General features: G+C 40.5%; 1 protein-coding gene across 1 annotated transcript in view; it reads left to right on the plus strand.

The window, feature by feature from the left end:
* LOC142250231 (transmembrane protein 132D-like) overlaps positions 1–25,814 on the plus strand; it is a 1,501,062-nt gene that overhangs the window by 1,223,067 nt on the left and 252,181 nt on the right. Inside the window, exon 5 of the mRNA XM_075322366.1 lies at positions 16,230–16,373. Within this exon, the coding sequence (XP_075178481.1) occupies positions 16,230–16,373 (144 nt within the window). The remainder of the gene's footprint in view (positions 1–16,229; positions 16,374–25,814) is intronic.

Genomic DNA, 25,814 nt, shown 5'->3' on the forward strand with positions numbered 1-25,814 from the left:
TTCCATAATATGAAGAATTTCTCCAAGAAAATTATTGCAAGCGCACATTTTGTTATAACATTTATTTCCTTTGTGTGTAATGGAACAACACAAAACAGCAAAAAAGACAAATTGGACATATTTTTACACAAAACTCCAAAAGTGGGCCATACAAAATTGTTGGCATACTCAGCTTAATATTTGGTTGCACACCCTTTGGAATAAATATCTGTAATCAATCGCTACCTATAACCATCAACAAGCTTCTCATACCTCTCAACTGGAATTTTGGACTACCATCCATTTACAAACTGCCTCATGTCTCTCATATTTGAAGGGTGCCTTCTTCCAACATTAATTTTAACTCATTGCTGGCCACTTAAGAAATCTCCAGCACTTTGTTTCCATCCATTTCTGGGTGCTTCTTGAAGTATGTTTGAGGTCATTGTCTTTTTGGAAGACCCATGACCTAGGACGCAAACCCAGCTTTCTGACACTGGGGACTACATTGCAACCCAAAATCCTTTGGTGATCTTCAGATTTCATGATGCCTTGCACACGGTGAAGGCAGTCAGTGCCAAAGGCAGCAAAACACAAATTGCCTGAGGCAACAAGAGGGTACCCTAACTAAAGATAATAAAAAATATAACTTTTATTATATCTATTAATAGCTGAATTAATTCACTAAAATTTTTAAAAACACACAGTGCAAGGCATGGAAAAGGGGTTAAACTACCAAGTATATTTTATTAAAGGATAGGTAATAGATATGAATTCTATTTGAGGAAAAACTCCTGTGTGGCCGCAAACCACTATTGTACTAGTAAATTGCAATTTTCTATATAACATATAATTTCCCATACTTGCATGTGCTACACTAAAAGCAATCAGCTGCTAGCTTCCCAAACATTTTTCACCAAACTGGCGTCATCAGGGGAATGAGGCTATAATGAGCTGACTCACAAACAACCACAGTCTCCTGACACAGCATTTCATTTCATCCAAATGTCGATGGATAGTACACGCTTACACTGATACACCCTGAGCCTGCAGGATTGGGGTTGGTTATCCACAATCCGGACTTTGTTGTAAACGTTCATCAATTGTTCTCTGATGTCCGCTTTCTGGGAGATTAGCTATAGTGCCATGTGTTGTAAACATCTTGATTATATTGCGCACCATGGAGACAGGAACATCAAGATCTCTGCAGATGGATTTCTAACTTTGAGATTGTTGATATTTTTCAAGAATTTTAGTTCTCAAGTCCTCAGACAGTTCTATTCTCCTTTTTCTGTTCTCCATGCTTAGTGTGGCACACACGTATGTAAACACGCAATGTAAAGATAGAGTCAACTTCACCCCTTTTTATTTGGCTTTAGGTGTGATATTTATATTGCCTATGCCTGTTACTTGCTAGAGGTGAGTTTAAATAAGCATGACAGCTTGAAATATAGTTATTTACCAACAATTTTGGAAGGGTGTCAAAAATTTTGTCCAGCTCATTTTGGGGGTTTCTTTAAAATTATGTACAATTTTCCTTTTTTCTCAGTTTTTTGCTTTTGTTCCAATACACGAGAAGGAAATAATCAGGTGTATGACAAAAGATGTGTAATTTCAATAATTTTCTTACATAAATACTTAATTTTCTGGAACAATTTCACTGGGGCCAATTCTTTTGTCCATGACTGTATGTGTCCACTCTGCCTTTTTTCACAGCAGTCAAAATGTGAAGTAGAAGACACTTCAGGAAACATTTTCTTTGACATTTTGAAATCCTGAAGTATTTTTTTTACATGTTTTAGTTCTTTCCAGATTGTTTTTTTTTTTTACATTTTTGTAGTGTTTTCCAGGGTTTATATTTTTTAATTTTTCATAGCTGAATGAAAAAATAGTAGTATATATCAGCAACAGAAAATTCTGAAAAAACACACTAAAAAAATGCCTGGACATTTTTTTTAGCCTTCACATTGATTTGTATTGTAAATTATTGAGCAACTATCTTTGAAATACGTGGAGACTTTTGAAAGCCTGAAGCCTATAAACAAAGCTAAAAAGCAAAAACATGGGAACAGCAGGTCACTTTTACATAGAAATGAATACGTCCGTACTTTTTAGCTATTTGTAAGCACTTTTTATCGCACGAAAATAGCAGAAAGTGATGTAGCTTGAACCTATCCTTAAAGGGATGGTTCACCCATATTCATTATTGGCCACAATGATATTATGTTGAGAAACAAGGTTTCTCTCAAATACCTTGTGTTGCCAATAATGCCTGTGAGAGGCGCTCTTGCAGTCCACTCTTCCCCATCGCCTGACCTCTGGGCTCCATGACCTTGGGTATCTGGTGATGTCACATCAACTTCCTGCTCACCTGACATCACCGCGGCTGGCCCCTATCTCCGTGAGTGACTGGACTGTGGGCGGAGTTTCACCGCTCATCACAGTCCACTGTCACAGCCCATCATCTTCCTGCGCACTTTCTCCTTCACTGCAGAATGCGCAAGCAGGAGTGATGCTGGGCGGTGATGAGCATTGAAATTCCACCCACAGATTAGTCACTAATAGAAACTGGGGCTGGCCGCGGTGATGTCAGGTGAGCAGGAAGTTGACGTGACATCACAGGATCCCCAAGGTCATAGAGCCCAGGGGTCAGGTGATAGGGATGAGCGGACTGCAATAGCGCCGCTCACCGCCATTATTGGCAGCACAAGGTATAAGAGAGAAACCTTGTTTCTCAACATAATATCGTTGTGGCCATTAATAAATATGGGTGAACCACTTTTTTAATTTGTTTCTAAAAACTGATGAGCATATATCAACAATAAATTTATCTAACGTGATTTGTGCCAAATGAAAATGCAATGTTCATAAAATTAGTAAATTTGGGCCAAGGCTTTAGAGGGAGTCTTAAAATTTCTCAATCACAGCTGGAGAGAATTATCAAATAGTGAAGTCTTACAACTATGTGTAGATATATACATAAATATACTGTATGTATGTATGAAAATGAAGGGCAACGAGCATGAAATGAGAAGTTAAATCCTAAGGTTTTGTGCAACCTTCCCAAAGATAACTCTTTGCTATACATCAAAGCCTTCCTCAGCAGCATGAACAGGTTCTATTTTGAAAGCTCCGTTGATCCATAGAGATGTCCTGTAGGCCATCTGTGCACAGTATCATTTAGTGTATATCATTTAGTTTTTTTTAATATATTTAAAGATTTTTTTTTTAACTTCACAATGATGGAGGTTTAGACAGCATCAGAAAAACTTCCTTTTTAAATCTTTTTAATACATTCTAAAGAACTGTGAAATAAAAAAAGGCTCTCAAGATTGCTGTCAAAAGTCAGGTTTTCTCTTCCTCACAAAACAGTGCGCTACTTTGATTGTTTGAAAAAAGAATCGCTTCTTTTAATAGAACAAAGCGTGCTCTTTGATCCGCGGGTTCTGAATGATTACACGTTTGTCAGTTTTAGAAAAGGATAGCAGTAGGGGGAGACATTTCCAGCGTTCTTTCTTTGGGTTTGGTACTTTGAACCTAAGTTCTGGACGAGGAGCAAGTAGATGATTTGCATACTTCCTGGAGAAATTTGTATCCTCCATACATCTAAAGGAGTTTGAAGATAAAGTCAATTCACAGCGTACAAATTGCACTGCTGTACATTTCCCGATAATGATGTGTAGATACAACTTTTCTTTAACTCTTTTTAGCATGTTTAGTGTCCTGTAGAAGTTTTCTATTAAACAGAGCTCAACAAGAACACAATCAGCCAAGTAACAACTGGACATATTTATCTCTTATCTCACATGGAGTTTTGTGACTTTTTCAAACGCGTTTTCATAAGTATTTTTCATGTCTTTTTGGATTTTCAAAATATGCTACATTTTTATTTTAGTAGAGAAGGAAGATATTAGATATTACATTATATTGCAGTATATAAAAAGCCTTTTTGTTCCAAAATTATTTTCTATTGTCCCAACATGTTTTAGTGACAGACTGACGCCTTTCTCAAGGTAAAAAAAACACATACAAATACAAAATAGGGTTTTTTTTATCTTGGGAAAAGCACCAGTCCAGTGCCAAAATGTGTTGGGACAATAAAGAATCATGTTAGAACACAAAAGGCTTACGATTTACAACAGCGAAGCACGCACACCAATATCTGCCTCGTCTACTATAAGGTCAAGGTCATGATTACACACTCAGTATTTACTACACGTAAATAGCTATGTAAACTCAAACTATACCATGATTTATTTTTATTGGGTTTAATAATTGCATTTTTACTTGAATTTAAAGGGAATCTCTCTGTAGGATCAACTATCCTAAACTGTGTATATGGCCATTCGGATCATAGAAAGTTGAATACTGTGAGTGAAATACGCTCCTTCTATGCCTCTGGAAGTCCATATTAATAAGATTTGTTTTATGAGTACTCAAGAAATCAATATAGCACACACATACTTTGTGGTGTACTCAAAGAATTCATCTTTGTTAGTGCATGTAACCAGTTTATATAAGCTCATAGGCAAAAGCCTTGTCCATCTAAATGTTGCATCAATAATAACAATAGTGGCGTGAACAGAAATGTGAAACTTCCCTGCCAATCAGTGCTAGCTGAGCCCTATGACATCATCAGCTATAGGACTAGGTGGAAACTATAAGAACAAAATGGAATCTATTCTCTCTGCAATCTGATATCTTATTCCAGAGGAATCCATGTTTTTTTGGTTGTTTTTTTAAATATGTAAATTAACTGTTAGGATCTCTGGACTGACAACCTCTCTGAAAATCTTTCTTCAGAGCTTCTTGTAACCTAAAGGAGGTGTTACTAGTGTGATTCATGTAATAATAGACAGTTGGCTCTACTGATCTTATATCTCAGAGCTGGGTGTAATTATAACTAACACAGTATAGCAGTTGTGAACTTTGTTTCATTACAAACATATTTGCAGCTGCAGGCTTCCTTTCATAGTTTTAAAGCTTCAATCTCCCAGGTAGCCAGTGGCAGGAGAGGGACAGTACAGCAGATGTGATAGTACTGTGAGAAGAGACCTGCAGCGGCAAATGTGTTTGTAAATAAACGAAATTCAACCTTGCTGTACTATGTTAGTTAGGTCTAAGCCACACGGTGAGAACATCGGTGCGAGTGGAGTGCGATAAAACATCGCATTCCACTTTGACCAATTTTAGCCTGTGTGTCAGCACACATGAGCGATTATTTTCTCAGCCCTAATCGGACCAAGTAAACAATCGCACCAGTGCAGTGCGAGAATCGCAATAACCAGCTACGGAGGCGAGAGGGAAATAAATCCCTCCCTCCTCTCTCTGTGCCCCCTGCCCCTCCGCAGTGCTGGCCCACCCCTCCTCAGTGCTGGCCCGCCCCCCGCTGCTGAGGTCCGATCGCACAGTCAGACCTCAGACGCAGGGAAACTAGCATGACACTCTGCTCCTGCTGTGCTGCCAGCATGAGCCGAGTGTCATGCGAGCATCACACTAGTGCCCCGTGTGGCCCCGGCCTTATACTCAGGCAAATTTTTGCAGCAGAGATAACAGCACTGTAAGTGGACAAGTATAGCTGCAGATGTGTTTGCAATGAGACAAAGTTCTTCTGTACTTCCCCTCTCCCTACTCTTCCTGCTTTTGAGATGGAAGCTGAAAAAGTGTTAGGTTATCTTCACATGTCCAGTAATCATCTGTTAGAACAGATCCACCAGCAATCCATTCACTAGGAAGTTATGCAGACACAACTTTTTAGTCTGGCTAAAAATAATTATTTCAACTGTATCCGATTTCTTAACTTTGAAGTCTATGGAAAATGGAATGGAATCCATTATATAGCAATTCATTTTTCTTTCATTTGAAAATGATTCATTTTTGCTTTTTAGATAAATTTAAAATGGAAAAAAAACAAAATCAAGATGGCTATTTAACAATTCAATTTTCCATAGACTTCAATATTAAAAATATGGATCAAGATGAAATTTTTCAAAGTCAGACAAAAAAGTTGTGATTGCACTCTTTGCTGCTGGATCCACAGCTCTGCATCAGTGGGATAAATTATAATTGGATAAAGCTGATCTCTGCTGTACTTTGTTAGTTGTAATCAAACACAGCTCTACAGTAAGATCAAGAGAGCAGAGTGACAGTCATTCACCCATTTACGACCATGAATGTACATATACATTCTAGGGCGTGTCCTCCCAGTAACTGCAGGCTCCAGTAGTGAATGCACAGTAATCTCCACACGTCTGCTGAGCTGATCAGCAAACATGTGCAACTAACAGGCACGGGTGGATCAGAGATTCACTTGCACCTGCTTACAACTTAGATTGCGCTGTCAAATGCTAACAGCGCGATTTAAATGCCCACAGTGGTTTTCACGTCATTCCCCGCCTATATCGACGGCCCCATGATGCGATCACAGGGCACCAATGGTTTAGCATGATAGCACAGGGTTAGCTAATAACCCCTGATGCTAGCATGATGTATTTCTTGTGAAAGCCAACAGAGGGCCAGCTCTCACAGGAATGCTGCATTTTTGCTGATCAGAGCGATGCTGCTCTGATCAGCAGAAATGAACAAGCAATCAGACTGGGCAGTGATAAAGTCTCCTAAGGGGACTAGTAAAATAAATAAAAAATGTAAAAAAAAAAAAAAAGTATTACAAAATATGAAGGAAAAAAAAACCCCTAAAAGTGTAAATCACCCCCGATTCACCCCAATGAAAATAAAACAATAAATTAATAAAAAAATATACACATATTTGTTATTACCACATTCAGAAATGCCTGATCTATCAAAATATAAAATCAATTAATCTGATTAGTACACGGCATGGTGAGAAAAAAACTCCAAATGCCAAAATTATGTTTTTTGGTCAACGTAATTTTTTTTTTAAAATTCAATAACAGGCAATCAAAACGTAGCATCTGCACAAAAATGGTAACATTAAAAACTTCAGCTCAAGGTGCAAAAAGTAAACTGTCACTGAGCCCGAGATCCCAAAAACACTACGGGTCTCAGAAAATGGTGCCAAAAGCGCTATCCTTTGTTTTGGACAAACTTCTGTATTTTTTTAACCCCTTACATAAAGGTAAAGGTATACATGTTTGGTATATATGAACTTATACTGATCTGAAGCATCATATGGCCACTTTAGTTTTACAATATAGTGAACAGGGTGAATAAATGAACTCCAAACCATCGTGCAATTGCACTTTTTTTGCAATTTCACCGCACTTGGATTTTTTTTCCTGTTTTCCAGTACACTATATGGTAAAACTAATGGTTTTATTCAAAATTACAACTCATCCCACAAAAAACAAGCCCTTATATGGCAAAATTAACGGAAAAATAAAAAAAGATATGGCTCTTGGAAGAAGTGGAGGAAAAAATGGAAAACAGAAAATCGCCAAGGGGGTGAAGGGGTTAAATGTTCCACACTGGTTATGTGTGGAAACTGGTATGTTTCATATAAAAGAAGCTCTGAAGGCAGAGTCTCAGGGAGATTTCAGTCTGGCACAGAAATCTTTTTAACGGCTCATTCACATATTAGAAAAAAGTGGATTTCTCTGGAATAAGATATTAGATGAACTCAACTTTCTATGACCTACATGCCCACATAAACGGCTTAAAAGTGCTGGAAGAGACAATAAGTGCAAATAGGGTCTTATCCTAAAACACTGCCAGCAAAGGTGCTGTAGGGATAGACTCACCTGGTGTGGTTGTGAGAGTCACAACAACCACTGTAATGGTGTAAGTATGGCTGCAGCTGAACCCACATGGAGATGCAGATCAAATAGAAAAGGGTTAATAGACCACGCTGCCGTAGAAAGGAGGATCCATGTAGAAGGAATGATTTTACTTGTCTACGCGTTTCAAAGCTTTATGGCTTCTTCCTCAGTACAAATCATATGATGGTATATGATTTGTCCTTAGGAAGAAGCCATAAGGCTTTGAAACGCGTAGACAAAATCATTTCTTCTACATGGATCCTCCTTTCTACAGCAGCGTGGTCTATTAACCCTTTTCTCTCCAAATTTGAACTGCATATACACGGCTTAGGAGAGTTGACCCTACTGACAGATCCCTTTAACATACATAAGTGAATGTCTACTCTATGGAAGACTATGTACATCCATGTACATCTCATTTGTATGGGTCAGTGGAAGCTCACAAAAACATATATGTATCTATATTTGAGTGGGCTCGGTATTCCTGTTTTTCCCATTTTTCCCATGCAAATAGGTCCGTCAAACAGCAAAAAAGCTAATTTGCTCTAAGCAGTGAGCATCATATCTCCTACATTAATATTAGCCCTTCGTAGGTACACCAGCATCAGCTTTAAATAGAAGAATTGCCACTGGGTACAATTGATGTAAATCCATTACGGCAGTTGTAAAGAAACCTACTGTAGATGTCACATTGCTTGGTGTCCACAAACAGAAAAAGCCTGACAAGTTCCCGTGTTAGTTCTTAGTACAATTGTGTTCCTTGCAGCTACAAATGTCAGAAGTGTCTGATGCATCAGCGCCGGGGTGAAGGTGATACTGTCACCTTTTCTGTTCTTAGCAACCTCCAGCCAGAAAGCGTAAAATCAGCTTTTCATTGCCAGATTGTGCAGTTCTTCAGAATGGGACAGCGTTATTGCCCATATGTTTAAAAAAACAAACGTGTATCTTAAAATAATTATGCATAAAGAAAACAAATGTCTGCAACAAACTGCACTGTTTATAAATAAAACCGGCAACTTTTACAATTGCTTTAAAATTTATAATGCCATTTGGCACATTACACATATTCTATGCCAAGGCCGCGCTGCTCTAAAAGCTCCGAGTGCTCTTCTCACACACAGCTAGCATCAGCTCTTCAATTTTAAAGTGAAACAGATGCTAAAAAATGCATTTTTGGGGAATGTACTCTGCGCTGCATCTGCTTGCTAATTATGTATGCTATTAACTAGGGAAACACTTATTACTTTTACTTTCTACTGTATGTCTTAAGAAATGCTCTCCGCAAAACTATTGTTTACATTTTTACAAGTGGGTATTGTAGATAGAGGCTTTTACAACACCTTGTTTCTCTGGTCATTACATTACAAAATAAATGGATGGCAGGCCGTCTGTTCTACGCTAGTTTTACAATTTGAGGCTATTAGAGTTGTATATCTATGTAGCTACAAATAGGTAAAGATATCCAAATATATATCCCAATTGAATGGCTCATACCAATTTGACCATTTGGGATACATGTAAACATAGGTAGGACCACTAAGGAACAGAGTGCAATTTTAATGTACGGTTTACCATATAATTTTCACTAATTTTTCATATTTTTAATTTATGAATTATAAAATGTTTTATTTTGGAATGGTTAAAATCAGATTTTTAGACCTTTAGCATTTGGATTTAAAATATTAGTTAATCCCTACCTATACCATTGAGCAATTTAGGCGTAATCATATTGTATGTGCAGGCAAAACTCTTAAGGACCCGCTACATGCTAAGATTTATCTGACGATATGTCGTCAGGGTCACGGTTTTTGTGACGCACTTCCGTCGTCGTTAGCGACATCGTTGCGTGTGACACCTACGAGCGACTCCGAACAATCTTAAAAAAAACGAAATTCGTTGATCGTTGACACGTTGTTCAGTTTCAAAATATTGTTCTTCGTTTCTAACGCAGCAGACATATTGCTAAGTTTGACACCCTGCCAACAACAAACAACATCGTTAGTGCGTCTGTCATCAGCGACATGGGCGTGTAGTTACGAGCAATGCTCTACGCCTCCTTTGCTCTGATTGGTGGTACCAACTGCGTTCTGAGTTGGCAGGCATGGTTGATAAGGCGGACACAATTATACGCCTCTGTCGTTGCCGGAATCGTTGGGAGGATTGCTGTATGACGGTGTCCACACGACCGCCTTGGCCAAACAATTTACTGCTGAATGATGATGCGTCGTTTGTGAGATGGGTATGTGTGAATGCTACAAAACGACGGATGAGCGAACTCAGCAAATCGTAGTAACGATCTGGGCATGTCACATCGCTAACGAGATCGCTAGCGATATTGCTGTGTGTAAAGCAGCCTTTAGGCTATGTGCGCACGCTGGGGATTTACCGCGGATTTGCCGCAGATTTGCTGCAGAAAATGTGTCTAACATTTCTGCAGTCATTCCCTAGCAAAACCTATGGGTATAAAAAAATGGTGTGCGCACATTGCATTTTTTTATACTTGCGGATTTACCCGCGGCATTTCCACTGCGGAATTAATGTGCATGTCACTTCTTTTCCGCAGGTACCTGCGTTTTTTGCCATAGATTATGGTAAAAATCTGCAGGGTCCAGCCTGCAGTAAAACTGCGGCACGTCCGCGGAAAATCCGCACCAAACCGTGGCAAAACCACATGCTGATTTCGTTGCGGTTTTGGTGCAGTTTTTTACCGTAGGTGCGGGATTTTTTAAGAGGGTCCGGATTTTCTTTGAGAAAAAGTCAATTTCTAATGCGCACATGGCCTAAAAGGGTTTTTCCGAGAAATGTAATAGAATAAATAAAAAATACAAAAAAAGCAAAAGAACGCCCAGCCCTAAATGACAAAGCCAATAATGATAGAGGGTGCTAAAATGCTAAGCAATAGATATGAAACCATAAGGAGCAGCACTTAGCATATAAAGTAGCACTCACTTAAAATGACAATAATAGATACACTGTGTGCAGAATTATTAGCCAAATGAGTATTTTGATCATGTTGATCATAATTTTTATACATGTTGTCCTACTCCAAGCAGTATAGGTTTGAGAGCCAACTACCAATTAAGTAAATCAGGTGATGTGCATCTCTGTAATGAGGAGGGGTGTGGTGCAATGACATCAACACCCTATATAAGGTGTGCTTAATTATTAGGCAACTTCCTTTCCTTTGGCAAAATGGGTCAGAAGAGAGATTTGACAGGCTCTGAAAAGTCCAAAATAGTGAGATGTCTTGCAGAGAGATGCAGCAGTCTTGAAATTGCCAAACTTTTGAAGTGTGATCACTGAGCAATCAAGCGTTTCATGGCAAATAGCCAACAGAGTCGCAAGAAGCGTGTTGGTCGAAAAAGGCGCAAAATAACTGGCCATGAATTGAGGAAAATCAAGCGTGAAGCTGCCAAGATGCCATTTGCCACCAGTTTGGCCATATTTCAGAGCTGCAACGTTACTGAAGTATCAAAAAGCACAAGGTGTGCCATACTCAGGGACATGGCCAAGGTAAGAAAGGCTGAAAAACGACCACCTTTGAACAAGAAACATAAGATAAAATGTCAGGACTGGGCCAAGAAATATCTTAAGACTGATTTTTCAAAGGTTTTATGAACTGATGATAAGAGAGTGACTCTTTATGGGCCATATGGATGGGCCAGAGGCTGGATCAGTAAAGGGCAGAGAGCTCCACTCCGACTCAGACGCCAGCAAGGAGGAGGTGGGGTACTAGTATGGGCTGGTATCATCAAAGATGAACTTCTGGGACCTTTTCGGGTTGAAGATGGAGTGAAGCTCAGCTCCCAGACCTACTGCAAGTTTATGGAAGACAACTTCTTCAAGCAGTGGTACAGAAGAAGTCAGTATCGTTCAAGAAAAACATGATTTTCATGCAGGACAATGCTCCATCACATGCATCCAACTACTCCACAGAGTGGCTGGCCAGTAAAGGTCTAAAAGATGAAAAAATAATGACATGGCCCCCTTGTTCACCTGATCTGAACCCCATAGAGAACCTGTGGTCCCTCATAAAATGTAAGATCTACAGGGATGGAAAACAGTACACCTCTCGGAACAGTGTCTGGGAGGCTGTGATGGCTGCTGCACGCAATGTTGATCATAAACAGATCAAGCAACTGACAGAATCTATGGATGGTAGGCTGTTGAGTGTCATCATAAAGAAAGGTGGCTATATCGGTCACTATTTTTTTAGATATTGTTTTTGCATGTCAGAAATGTTTATTTCTAAATTTTCTGCAGTTCTATTGGTTTACCTGGTGAAAATAAACAAGTGAGATGGGAATATATTTGGTTTTTATTAAGTTGCCTAACAATTCTGCACAGTAATAGTTACCTGCATAAACAGATATTCTCCTAAGACCCGCAACACACATCCATTTAATTTGTACGTGTGCGGTACGTATTTGCATGTACCGGAGACACGTACACACGGAGACCCATGTTATTCAATGGTAGATGGCACACACACGTAAAATCACACGGAACGTGTGACCGTGTGGTAAGTAGGTGTGTGCGCTTTTCTACATGGACGACATGTCCGTTTTTGGCCAGCAGCACGCAGGCACAGACTCGCTTTAGTTTATGGGTCCATGCCTGCACGTACCGCACACGGAGTATGTCCGTGTTCAGCACGTTTCGTGCATGTGCGTTTTTCCACTAGCGATCTTATTTTTTGTTTTTTTTTAAATTAAAGTCAGTATACTTACCTTTTTTCTGCTATTCTCAGTCATACTTACATTGGCGCTCAGTTTTTTTCTTCCCCGGCTCATACCGCTCCCCGATCACCAGCGCGGCGAGGAACAGCTGTGCAGAGAATACGCGGTAACAATTACTTTGAATATGCCGGCCGCTCATTAATCAATCTCGTAGTCCCTGCTTTCCCCACCCACAGACGCCTGTGATTGGTTGCAGTCAGACACGCCCCCCACGCTGAGTGACAGCTGTCTCACTGCACCCAATCACAGCAGCCGGTGGGCGTGTCTGTACTGTGCAGTAAAATAAATAAATAAATAATTTAAAAAAACGGCGTGCGGTCCCCCCCAATTTTAAAACCAGCCAGATAAAGCCATACGGCTGAAGGCTGGTATTCTCAGGATGGGGAGCCCCACGTTATGGGGAGCCCCCCAGCCTAACAATATCAGTCAGCAGCCGCCCAGAATTGCCGCATACATTATATGCGACAGTTCTGGGACTGTACCCGGCTCTTCCCGATTTGCCCTGGTGCGTTGGCAAATCGGGGTAATAAGGAGTTTTTGGCAGCCCATAGCTGCCAATAAGTCCTAGATTAATCATGTCAGGCGTCTCCCCGAGATACCTTCCATGATTAATCTGTTAATTACAGTAAATAAACACACACACCCGAACAATCCTTTATTAGAAAAAAAACCACAAACATATACCCTCGTTCACCACTTTAATAAGCCCGAAAAAGCCCTCCATGTCCAGCGTACTCCAGGATGGTCCAGCGTCGCTTCCAGCTGTGCTGCATGAAGGTGACCGGAGCTGCAGAAGACACAGCCGCTCCTGTCACCTCCACGCAGCTAATGAAGGGAATAGCGCGATCAGCTGAGCTGTCACTGAGGTTACTCACGGCCAACACTGAATACAGCTGATCGCGCTATTCCCTTCATTAGCTGCGTGGAGCTGACAGGAGCGGCGGTGTCTTCTGCAGCTCCGGTCACCTACACCTTCCGGGTACAGTCCCAGAACTGTCGCATATAATGTATGCGGCAATTCTGGGCGGCTGCTGACTGATATTGTTAGGCTGGGGGGCTCCCCATAACGTGGGGCTCCCCATCCTGAGAATACCAGCCTTCAGCCGTATGGCTTTATCTGGCTGGTATTAAAATTGGGGGGACCGCACGCCGTTTTATTTATTTATTTATTTATTTATTTTACTGCACAGTATAGACACGCCCACTGACTGCTGTGTTTGGGTGCAGTGAGACAGCTGTCACTCAGCGTGGGGGGCGTGTCTGACTGCAACCAATCACAGGCGTCTGTGGGTGGGGAAAGCAGGGAATACGAGATTGATTAATGAGCGGCCGGCATATTCAAAGTAATTTTTGCCGCGTATTCTCTGCACAGCTGTTCCTCGCCGCGCTGGTGATCGGGGAGCGGTAAGTATGAGAGAGGGCTGCGCACTTCAATCACTCGGGGGATTAGCGGTCACTGGTGAATGCTTCACAGGTGACCGCTAATCAGTACGCGGCACACAGACAGAGCCGCGGCATGACAATGAAGTTGGGTGAAGTTCACCCGAGTTCATTCTCATCGCGCAACTCTGCTGTCAGCCGATATGTATCAACGACATTGTGCAACACACAAACGGATATTCCACACGGACATTCCACGTACACATACACGGGCATTTTACACACAAACACGGACATTTTACACGTACACATGGCTCGCATACGCCATCACACGGATGCCATACGTACCGGAGAAACGCCCCAAAAAAGCGGAACACGGACCCGAAAAGCGGACTGTGTCACACAGACTTTTTTTTCCGGAAGTGTGTTTTAGGCCTAAAATAGCCAAATCTAAAAAAACCACACCAACTTCCACAAATATTAAGCTTTGATATTTATGAGTCTTTTGGGTTGATTGAGAACATAGTTGTTGATCAATAATAAAAAAATCCTCAAAAATACAACTTGCCTAGTAATTCTTCACACAGTGTATAAATGAGATCTCCTCTGAGACGTATTTTTACAAAGCTAAATATATCTAACTTTTTCAACCTCTCATCATATGGGAGGCCTTCCATTCCTTGTAGTAGTCTAGTTAGCTGCCTTTGAACTGACTCTAACTTCTGAATGTCTTTTTTAAAATGTGGAGCCCAAAACTGAATCCCATATTCTAGATGTGGCCTTACAAGTGATTTATAGAGGGGTAACAATACATTGGGATCCTGGGATCTAATCTCTCTTTGCTTTAGCAGCTGCTGCTTGACATTGAGTGCTGCTGCTCAGCTTATTTGTAATGAGAATACCCAAGTCCTTCTCCTGTTCTGTAGTCCTGAGTTTACTTCCATTTAATGTATAAGCAGCTATAGGATTACGCCATCCTAGGTGCATTACTTTACATTTATCAACATTAAATCTCATTTGCCATGTGTCTGCCCATTCTGACATCTTATCCAGATCTTTTTGTAATATGATACTATCAAGGTCAGTTTTTAATATCCTACATAGTTTGGTGTCATTAGCAAAGAGTGACCCTTTACTATCTATCCCATCCACAAGGTCATTAATAAAGAGATTAAAAAGAATCTGTCCTAGCACAGATCCCTGCAGTATCCCACTGCTGACTATAGCTCATTTAGAGAATGTACCATTTATGACTACTCTTTGTTTCCTATCTTTTAGCCAATTTCTTACCCAGTTGCATATAGTTTCCCCTTGTCCTTGCTTCTGGAGCTTTAGTATAAGGCTATTATGTGGTACAGTATCAAATGTTTTGCAAAGTCCAAATAAATCACATTACCAAAATTGATCAAATGAGCAGCTCTCTCCAAAAAGCTTTAAAAAATTTGACAAAGTACACAGATCCTCCTGCTATCTAACATATAACTGTCTGGTTGATTATGCAAACAAAAGTATAATCAATGTAAATGAAAGATAAAGTTCTTTTATTACAGTTATCAAAGTCTCCACCTGTTTAATATCTTGGATCTTGAAGAATATGTAAGAAGAAATGCATCAATGATAAGTTATAGTCCTGGTGCTGACTGATTTATTCTACGAGACCCCATAAATTTCAGCAGCTTTGGACATACTGTATTAGCTCATTAAAATATGTATTACTCATATTTTACTTTGGTTTATGTTGCTCTATTGATTTTGTTCCTGCATCAGCAATGGTTCAATAATCTGTCCTATTTACTTTTTAGATTGATTGATTTTGTGAAATGTCCTATAGTCAGGAATAAAATAATATTAAAATCAGATCATAGCCAGTTTTTCTTTAAAGGGAATCTGTCAGCAGGTTTTTGCTACCTCATCTGATCGCAGCATGTTGTAGGCAAAGGGTTGCTGAATCCAACAATGTATCACTTAGATTACTGGGTGCAGCCGTACTGACACAGTTTTTAGATTTAGACATCTAGCAGAGCTGAGAGCTGTCCCGCTTACATCAGGCTCTTAACAGAGTTTGTACATTGACAGTTAGATGTCAATCACAGGAGGAGGCATTACAGACTGCCATGCTCGTGACTTTGTGATAATCACTACTTGATAAATTCTTTAGCATAAAGAACACAGACTGATAAGAGAGGCACAGTTGACTTTTGTTTTTTAACTTCTACAACATGCTGTCCTCAGATTACTAACAAAAACCTGTTGACAGATTCCCATTAACCACACTTAATATTCTGAAGTTGGGCTTTTAAAGTAAAATGCCATAAGATATATTGACAAGCATCAAATCATTGTTGCCTTTTATTAAAGAATATGATAAATGTAAAACAATATCTTTGTATTTTAGGAAGCTGAAATTCTCAACACTGCTATTCTCACTGGGAAAACAGTAGCCGTTCCTGTTAAGACTGTTGCAATAGACAGTAGTGGCTCCGTGACTGATGTATCTGAACTTGTGGATTGCAAATCATCAAATGAAGATGTTCTCAAGGTATGTGCCTATTCACTACACTTTTTCAATGGCTGCTTTATCTAACCTATCTATACATCAAAGGTAACATTTTTTTCTTTTAAACAGTTAATTGACCTTAATAATAAATTAAGAGTATAATTCCCTAAAACTCTGTGATGTCCGAATCCACTAATATGCTCTTTGTGTACAGTGTTTGAGAAAGGCTCTGGCTTTGACCACTATATAAGCATATAGCAGTATATTTCTCCCATATGGTCCCATTGTAAGGAAAAAAATGTACACGCCATAGTAAAAAGTCTTTTTTAGGTGGCTCTTAGGCTATGTGCGCATTAGAAAGTGCCTTTTTCTTATGGAAAATCCGGACCCTTTTAAAGAATCCCGCACCCACGGTAAAAAAACGCACCAAAACCGCGAAATCTGCATGCAGTTTTACTGCATATTTACCGCTGATTTGCGGTGGATTTTCTGCAGGTTGGTCCATGCGGATTTTTACCATTATCTATGGCAAAAACCACAGGTACCTGCAGAAAAGAAGTAACATGCTCATTAATTCCGAAGCGGAAAATCAGCGGGTAAATCCGTGGGTATAAAAAACGCAGAGTGCACACAGCATTTTTTTTAAACCCATAGGATTTGCTGGCGAATGACTGCAGCAATGTTAGACACATTTTCTGCAGCAAATCCGCGGCAAAATCCGCTGTAAATCTGCGCGCACACGGCTTTATGTAGGTTTCTTTTGGCGTTCATCATCAAGCACTATGCAGTATGTTGTGTAGTATGGGTCATTATAATAACTCAATGGATGCAGTCATGAGAGTGTGACAATGAAGTGAACTATGAGTTTATATATACTTGAAACCGTAAATGGTGAAGAAAAAGATTTTTAAATAAGGAATTAATAGAATCTTTTTGGTTACTGACAAAAGTGCAGGAGCAGCATCATTACCATGTAATCCCATTCAACTACACTTTAATAAGTGCTGAAACATAACTTTTTTATCACAGTACTCTATCCCTCCTCCTGGTTGCCTGAAATGATGTTCTCCGACCACTCTGATTATTGCAAATGTGCAAGTGGCTGACAGTGATCATTACCAAGTGGAGACATAGTCTCCTAATATAGTATGTTGCAGAGTGGAATCTATCAGTAAGTAAGAGCACACATCAAAATTTGTTGAGAAATGCAGGCAGTTTTCCCAGCTGAGGAAATCAGGTTAATGACCAGTTTGCTCCCTTTTAACACAGCAAAGTATCTGACTGTCTGTTAATGCCTTTTAATGCTGGGATTTTGGTAAATTCTGAAAATGTAGTGCACTCTACAATAAATTTGTAAATCTCTTCCTAAATCACTTTGTTGCATCCTGTTACAGGCTTTTCTGCTTATTAAAAGGCTATGTTCCAAAAAGCAAATTCTACTTGTAGGACAATTAATATTTTTATTTATGTGTACAATTGATAAATAGAAGTACATTTTATACACCGTATTTTTCGGTTTATAAGACTTTTGTACCGTATTGTAAGATGCATCCCATATTTAGAGAAAAAAAAGGTTAAAAAAAAGTGAGGTCCGTCTTATAATCCGGTGGTGTCTTACTGATGAGGTGGCGGCAGCAGCAGTGGTAGAGAAGGGTCACAGGAGGCAGGGGCAGTGATTTAAAAGGACGATGCTGAGGGCAGTGGGGAAGGGGGCTCAGATGCTCGCTGCTGGTGGCAGCACTGTGAGGTAGGCAAATCAAGAAACTGTTGATGGTGTGGATTTCAAGGATATGGCGTACGGAGTCGGCGCGTGTGCAGATTGAGCTATCGGCTCAATGACATGTCAAGATCTCATCTGCGCACGCGCCATTTTCCTTAAGTCCGCAGCTGGGAGATCAATGGGCCAGAAGTGGCACGTGCGCAAATGAAATCTTGAGCTGAGAGCTCCATCTGTGCACGTGCCAACTCCGGGCACCGTTGTTTGAAGCCTGCACTACCGATATTGCCCCTGCCTCGCAACCCTCAGTGCCCACAGCATCGACCCTGCCTCCTGCTACCCTCTCCACCGCCTCCCGGTAAGCTGCATTCGGATTATAAAACACAACTCATTTTCCTCCTAAATGTTTGGGAGGAAAAGTGCGTCTTATAATCCAATGTATGATCACTTGCTTTTTTCAAAAATAATGTAATATACATTGATCAACATTTGAAAGTTTTTTGTAAGGGGTGCACCATGCCACTAGAACAGAGTTTTACAAAAGATCCAAAGTTTATCAACATAAAACCTTTATTTTGCCCAAAATGTGATGGTCATAACTGGAGAACAACAATGACTGTAGCGCAGAGAAAGATTAGAACTAAATTTTCTGACAGTAACAACAGTCATCAATCAGTAGGAAATGTTCAGGCCTTTGCTTTCAATGACTCCAGCACATCTACGGCCACAGGACATCAATAGTCTCTCACACTGCTCTGGTGTGATTTTGGTCCACTCTTTTCCCAGTCTCTTCTACAGTTCTTTGACTGTTGTTAGTTTCTTGCCATAACTTTGTCAGCAAGGATTTTCCAGAGGTTTTCTATTGAGTTTATATCAGGACTCTGGGCTGGCCATTTCATTTCAATGTTTTCTGTTTCAAGGAACTGCTTTACCTGTTTTGCTGAGAGACAGGGGGCATTGTCCTGCATGAAAATTGCTGGCTGATTGAGTGATGTGCGCAAGTATGGAACCAAGTGTTGTTGAAGAAGGTTCTGATACACACTTGCATTCACTCTGCCATGTAGCTGTAAGAGAGGTCCAACTCATGCTGCAGAAGACATTCTCCAAACCATGACACTTCCTCCACCACCTTTAACTGACTTCTTAATGCACTTTGGGTTCAGTTTTTCCTCAGTTTCTTGACAAATATAATGTTTTCCATCAGACGCAAATAAATGAAACTTGTTTTCATCCCTATAATGAACTGTGGACCACCTCTCCTCTGTTTACACAACATGCTCCTCACCAAAGGTGAGTCTAACCTTTTGATTCTTTCCGCTAATAAAAGGTTTTCAGTCCAAATGCTCTTAAACGTTGTGAAACTGTATGACGACACAGATCCTTACCCTGTTCAGTGCTGACCTACCGACCAATTCCAGCTGCAGTGTTGAAACCATTATTCATGGAGATTCTCCACATTATCCTGTCTTCTCTTACATTTGTCTTTCAAGGGTGACCAGCCTTCTAGGGGGGACTAGAAAAAGTTTGTGATGTTGTAACGATGCAATATTCTCAAAATCACAGACTTGTAAGGACCAACATCTTTTGCTATGGCTGATAGGGTCACCCCTTTGGCCTTCATTAGGACAACCTGCTGCTAGAGGGTTTCAGTGATTTTGGAATGGGACACCATTTTTGCAAAGTCAGTGCAAACTGTAAAGTTAGACTGACAGTTACTTAGGGTTTCACAGATAATTAAGGTATAAGATTAAACCAATAACTTGCAGGTATCTGAAAGTGTTCTCTAATTTTTACCTCATTTACTTTTTTATTATATGCTTTGGTATAAATTCAATTTATGAAATAAGCTTAAAATAATGCTAGTTTACTCATATTAGGATATAATCACATAGGACTACATAATGACCTTAATATTTAGAAAATTGTGTGTTTTTCTCTAATTTTGATCTCCAGGGTATTAGTAAGGAAGCATATGGATGTCTGCCTCATGGTACTAGTATCTAATAATATCATATTACTTACACCATTGGATACAGTTGCTTTCAACATTTCTTTATCCAGCAATTTCTTTTCATTGTGAAGGGACAACAGTGCTCTAAAATTATGTAAATATAAGTTTTATAGCTAAACCAATAAAGCTGTCACTCATATTTTTTTGTATTTCTTGACATGAAAATGTATAATTCCACTTAAATTTTCTGTCCAAAACAGCACCACACTATATAACCTGAGAAGAAGAAACTATTTTAGAATTCCTTTTAACCTTATTTCACTTTCTAAACACATTTTCTTAGTTTTCAACAAAGGTAAGAGCAGGCACAGAGGCTTAAGGCCGCTTTACACGCTGCGATATCATTACCAATATTGCTAGCATGTGTACCCGCCACCATCGGTTGTGCGACACGGGCAAATCTCTGCCCATGGCGCACAACATCGCTCAGACCCGTCACACTACTTACCTGCCTAGCGACGTCGTTGTTGCCGGCGAACCGCCTCTTTTCTAAGGGGGCAGTTTGTTTGGCGTCACATCGACATCACTAAGCGGGCGACCAATAGAAGCGGAGGGTGTGGAGATTAGCGGGACCTAACATCCCGCCCACCTCCTTCCTTCTTCATTGCCGGCAGACACAGGTAAGGTGAAATTCCTCGTTCCTGCGGTGTCACACATAGCGATGTGTGCTGCCACAGGAACGACGAACTACATCGTACATGCAGCAGCAACGATAATTGGTAATAGGGGGGCATGTGACCGATTAGCGATTTTGCTCATTTTTGCGACGATGCAAAATTGCTCATTGGTGTCACATGCAACGACATCGCTAAAGCGGCCGGATGTGCATCACAAATTCCGTGACCCCAACAAGATCGCTTGAGCGATGTCATAGCGTGTAAAGCGGCCTTAAGAAAAGCAGAAGCTTTAAGTATGGTAAATTGGACATATCGTTCCAGAATACTGTATGTCATTAGAATGGGGCAAATTTATGGATTTTATTTGAATTTCACAATAACTCCTATTCTCCAAAATGCAGATTTTTTTTTAATTCGCTCCAACAAATTAATCAAAATGGCGGACAGTTCACCACCATTTTTCTAAACCGTAGATAACCAGAAAAAGGTTAAAAAAACAAATAAATAATACCTCACCACTCATATTCCAGTTTACCTCTGCTGGTCGATCTACCTGTGTGGTGTTAGGCACACCTTCTTACAACATTTCTTGCAAGCTGCATCTTTACGCTATACCAGAACCTCCAGCCACATTTAGGCCTGAGACAACCCTACCCATGCGGCCAAGAGTGCATGTCTTAGCAGCACAAGTCATGACATCACCTTACAACAGTCACCTTACAACACATATATGCAGATGTGTGTTATCCCTAGTTGTGGCCATAAGTGCCAGGGTAGAGTGTGCAAATAGACATGGGATGTTTCTGTGCATTTGCGTTATAGGGTTTTGGTGATATCTTGACGATATGATGTGTGCTGCAATTTTATAACATGCGTTCTTGGCCAAGAATTACTGGTCAATGTCTTCTACATTTAATATTTACTATGCTCGGGGGTCTATTCAAATCCCAGAGTATATTAAGAGCAATTCAGTTTAAGGAGAATAAATTTACTGCAAATTAAATTTCCCAGTAAAATCCACGCCCATGTGGTCACTGCACATGTGCAGTTAACTCTGAGACCTTTTCATGGATGAAAGCCCCAGCCTACTGTGAACCCCAGGCTGGAGAACTGATATAGCAGAGGCATGGAGGACTGGACAGTGTGCTGGGAGCTGCAGTAGCAGTTGGATAGGTGAGCAGTGAAATGAATATAAGGATTTTTATTTATTTTGTTACATGTTACAAACTACAATGATTATCCTCTGGCATCTGGTGAAACCGAGAGCATAGAAAGAGCTATTACATTCAAAGAAAATAACTTCTCTGTAAATTGAATCAACATGAACAGGTGAATTTGAACTTTGCATGATCTGCTTATCTCTAAGAAGTCGGGACTCGGTGTACACTTTAGGCTAAGACGTCTGGCAACAAGTGGGCTCCAGAGCATGCATAGTGAACTTCAGGGTCTGTTTTCAGTTGAAAACTCCATCCTACACTGAACAGCAGTCCGAAATGTGGTATGACAGAATCACAGAGAACTGGACAATTGGGCAGGGAGCAGTATACTTTAGGCTGGGAATTCTGGCAACAAGTGGGCTCCAGAGAATGCATAGTGAACTTCAGGGTCTGTTTTCAGTTGAAAACTCCATCCTACACTGAACACCAGTCCGGAAATGAGGTACAACAGAGTCACAGATCACCGGACAATCAAGCAGGGAACAGATGGGGTAACTTGAGAAGTAAGGTGCCAGCAAAAAGTTAAAAAGAAAAAAAAACATACCTTAATGCTCAGCTTTCCAGCCATCCCCACTGCTCAGTGCCCACTCTATGGTCCTCCATGAATCCGTTGTGTGCCGAAATCTCAGATTGGTGTTCATTCTAGGCTGAGACTTCCATCCACAAGTAGGCCCTTGAGCATACGCAGTGAACTCAAGCCAGAAATGCAAGAAACAAAGGCACGGAGGTCCAAACAGCAGGAAGGGTACAGCGAAGGCATCTGAAGTGGGGAGCAGTGAGATAAGTTTTGTTTTGTTTTTTTTTATCTTTTGCTACCCCTCTTCTGTTCAGAAAGTTGGTGGCTGCATCTGAGCACTAACTTACTAAAAATGCAGGGTGAATAAAAAAAGATCCATAAGAATGCATATCTTGTAAAAGTCAAGTAGAATTAAACTCCACTCAAATAAATTCGCTCATCTCAAATCAATGTAGTGTGATAAATTCAAATGTCATCAGATCCACTCATCTTTAGTGGTCATTACGATGTAAAATCCCACATGCATAGAGAAAAGATGTAAGAACTATTAAAATAGTGAATGCAGATGCTATGGGTTCCATATAATTAATGATTAACTGAGAATGAAGATTTGAACCCTATGGTTTTCATCTTTATTAGAGTTAGGAGTCAAGTCAAGAGAAGAAGTCAAGTGATATAACAAACTTCTGTTTCTGTTGTTGCCTTATGTGTTAGAATATGTGAACTCATTACTCTAGTCTTAATATGACAAGGGGCCTTTCCCTCCCTGATTGTAATCTAGACACATGATAAAAAGATCTTCTACAATAGATGTCAATGTATTTCTTACATTTTACACTTGAATGTGGTAATAAATTATAGAAGCGACCAGATTCTGAAGAAAAGTCTGGAAAGGAGAGCAGGAAAAAGTTTAGGGAGGTGAGATCGGTCAGTTTAAGGAAATGCATTTTTAGAGCATGTTTAAAACTGTGGATGCTGCACAAACCAGATTGTCTTGGGTAATACATTCAATAGAACTGGTACAGCATGAAAGAAGTCTTGGAGAGTGGAGTATGGGGGTTGGATTACATAGGATATTAGCCTTAGGGGTACTTTACACACTGCGACATAGCTAGTGATCTCATTAGCGATGTGAAATTCTAGATCGCAAGTGCGATCTTTCGAGGGCGCAAATAGGTCATTTTACGCGTGTGTAAAGTACCCTTTAGATCATTAGCAGAATGGAGAAAATGGGTAGAGTGGTAGGCAGTGATGAGAAAATGATGTAAGGCACTACAGAACTGTGGACAGTTTTGTGGGTGAGGGGGATATTTTTAACTTGTATTTTAATGAATAGACAACCAAGACAATGACTGACACAGAATAGGGTAGGGTAGGGGCTAGCAGAAAAAGCACAGGAGACATGTTCACTCCACGCTGCTGCTGAAGACATTCTACAGGAGGATCCGGGACACAATAGTGGAGATATGTGTTTTTATTCAATGCATTTCAAAGCCAATTTCAAACTTCTTCTTCAGATACAGGAGTGTCCTGTGCACTCCCACATCTGCAGCAGCTGCTCCATTTCTAAGCGCATATCTTGTGTGTCACACAACTTTAAAAGGTGAGCGTACTGTACTTCTTTCTCTTTTATTCTGTTTATACCAGATAAGACCCTATTTTGTGTTTTTGCTCCTTAGTGTTCTTACAGTGTCGGGGCTAGACAAAAATATGAGCCAAGCTACTGCATTTAGGACAGATTAAAAAGGGTATAGTTTATAATGAGAGTGACTGATTGTATTAGTTTAAGCAAAAATGAATCAGAACAGTGACATTTTTGCAGTGTCAAAGGTGAGAAAAATGGATTCTCGAGATGATCTTGAAGTGAAGGTGATATGAGCGAGTGATCAGAGAAGGAAACATCTGAGTCAAATATAGCCAAACTATGTTACTTGAGAGTTTTGGTAGATGGTAGAACCACCAACAGAAATTAAAATTTCAGGTTTAACTTGCTTACTAGAGGGAGGAAAGACGAGACATTCAGTTTTGAAAAGATACAGCTTCAGATTCAATGGGGACATAATGCTCGGGGTACTTTGCACACTGCGACATTGCTAGCCGATTGTAGCGATGCCGAGCGCGATAGTCCCCACCCCTGTTGCAGATGCGATATCTTGTGATAGCTGCCGTAGCGAACATTATCGCTACGGCAGCTTCACACGCACTTACCTGCCCTGCGACGTCGCTCTGGCCAGCGACCCGCCTCCTTCCTAAGGGGGCAGGTCATGTGGGGTCACAGCGACGTCACACGTCAGGTAGACAATAGAAGCAGAGGGGCGGAGATGAGCGGGACATAAACATCCCACCCACCTCCTTCCTTCTGCATAGCCGGTGGACGCAGGTAAGGAGATGTTCCTCGCTCCTGCGGCTTCATACACAGCGATGTGTGCTGCCGCAGGAACGAGGAACAACATCGTACCTGTCGCTGCAGCTAAATTATGGAAATGACCGACACTACACAAATCACCGATTTTTGACGCTTTTGCGATCGTTTATCAGTGCTTCTAGGCTTTACACGTTGCGACGTCATTACCGGCGCCGGATGTGCGTCACTTTCGATTTGACCCCGACAAGATCGCAGTAGTGATGTTGCAACGTGCAAAGTACCCCTAAAGGCCACTTTACACACAGAGATAAATCTTTGGCAGATCTGTGGTTGCAGTGAAATTGTGGACAATCAGTACCAGGTTTGTGGCTGTGTACAAATGGAACAATATGTCCATGATTTCACTGCAACCACAGATCTGCCAAAGATTTATCTCTGTGTGTAAAGTGGCCTTTAGAGATGATGGCCAATCACTGGCATTTTGTATTAATTTGTAGGAGGCAGAAAAAGATGAGATGAAAGCTAGTGGTGATAGGGGATTTGTCAGAAGCATTTTGCTACCTTATTTGAAAGCAGCATGATACAGGCAAACAGACCCTGAATCCAACAATGTATTACTTAGTTTACTGGGTGTATCGGTTCTGACACAATCAAAGTTTTTTAAAGTCTATTGATGATAATCACAGAATGAGCAGAATCAGACAAGTCCCCACTTGCCAGCTAGTTACAAGAATGATAAGCTACTGGTGCTAAACCAAACATTGCAGGTACATCAACACAGTGCGATAAGATGGATATGGCAGAAATCTCTGTGGTCACCCTTACAGCATGCTGTTTTCAGATTACATAGCAAAAATCTACTAACAGATTTCCTTTAAATATTTTAGTTAGGTGGGTAGTGGTAGCCAGGAAGAGGGACTGAAAGAGGTGTGAGGGAATATGGTCATTGGTGCAGGTAGTAGGGTGAGAAAGAGCAGAGAGCCTGGAAATTACCTCTTGCATGTCTGGTTCAAAGATTGATTGTGAAATTGTTGAAGTT

Source organism: Anomaloglossus baeobatrachus, chromosome 1, assembly GCF_048569485.1.
Source record: "Anomaloglossus baeobatrachus isolate aAnoBae1 chromosome 1, aAnoBae1.hap1, whole genome shotgun sequence".
Classification (NCBI taxonomy): Eukaryota; Metazoa; Chordata; class Amphibia; order Anura; family Aromobatidae; genus Anomaloglossus; species Anomaloglossus baeobatrachus.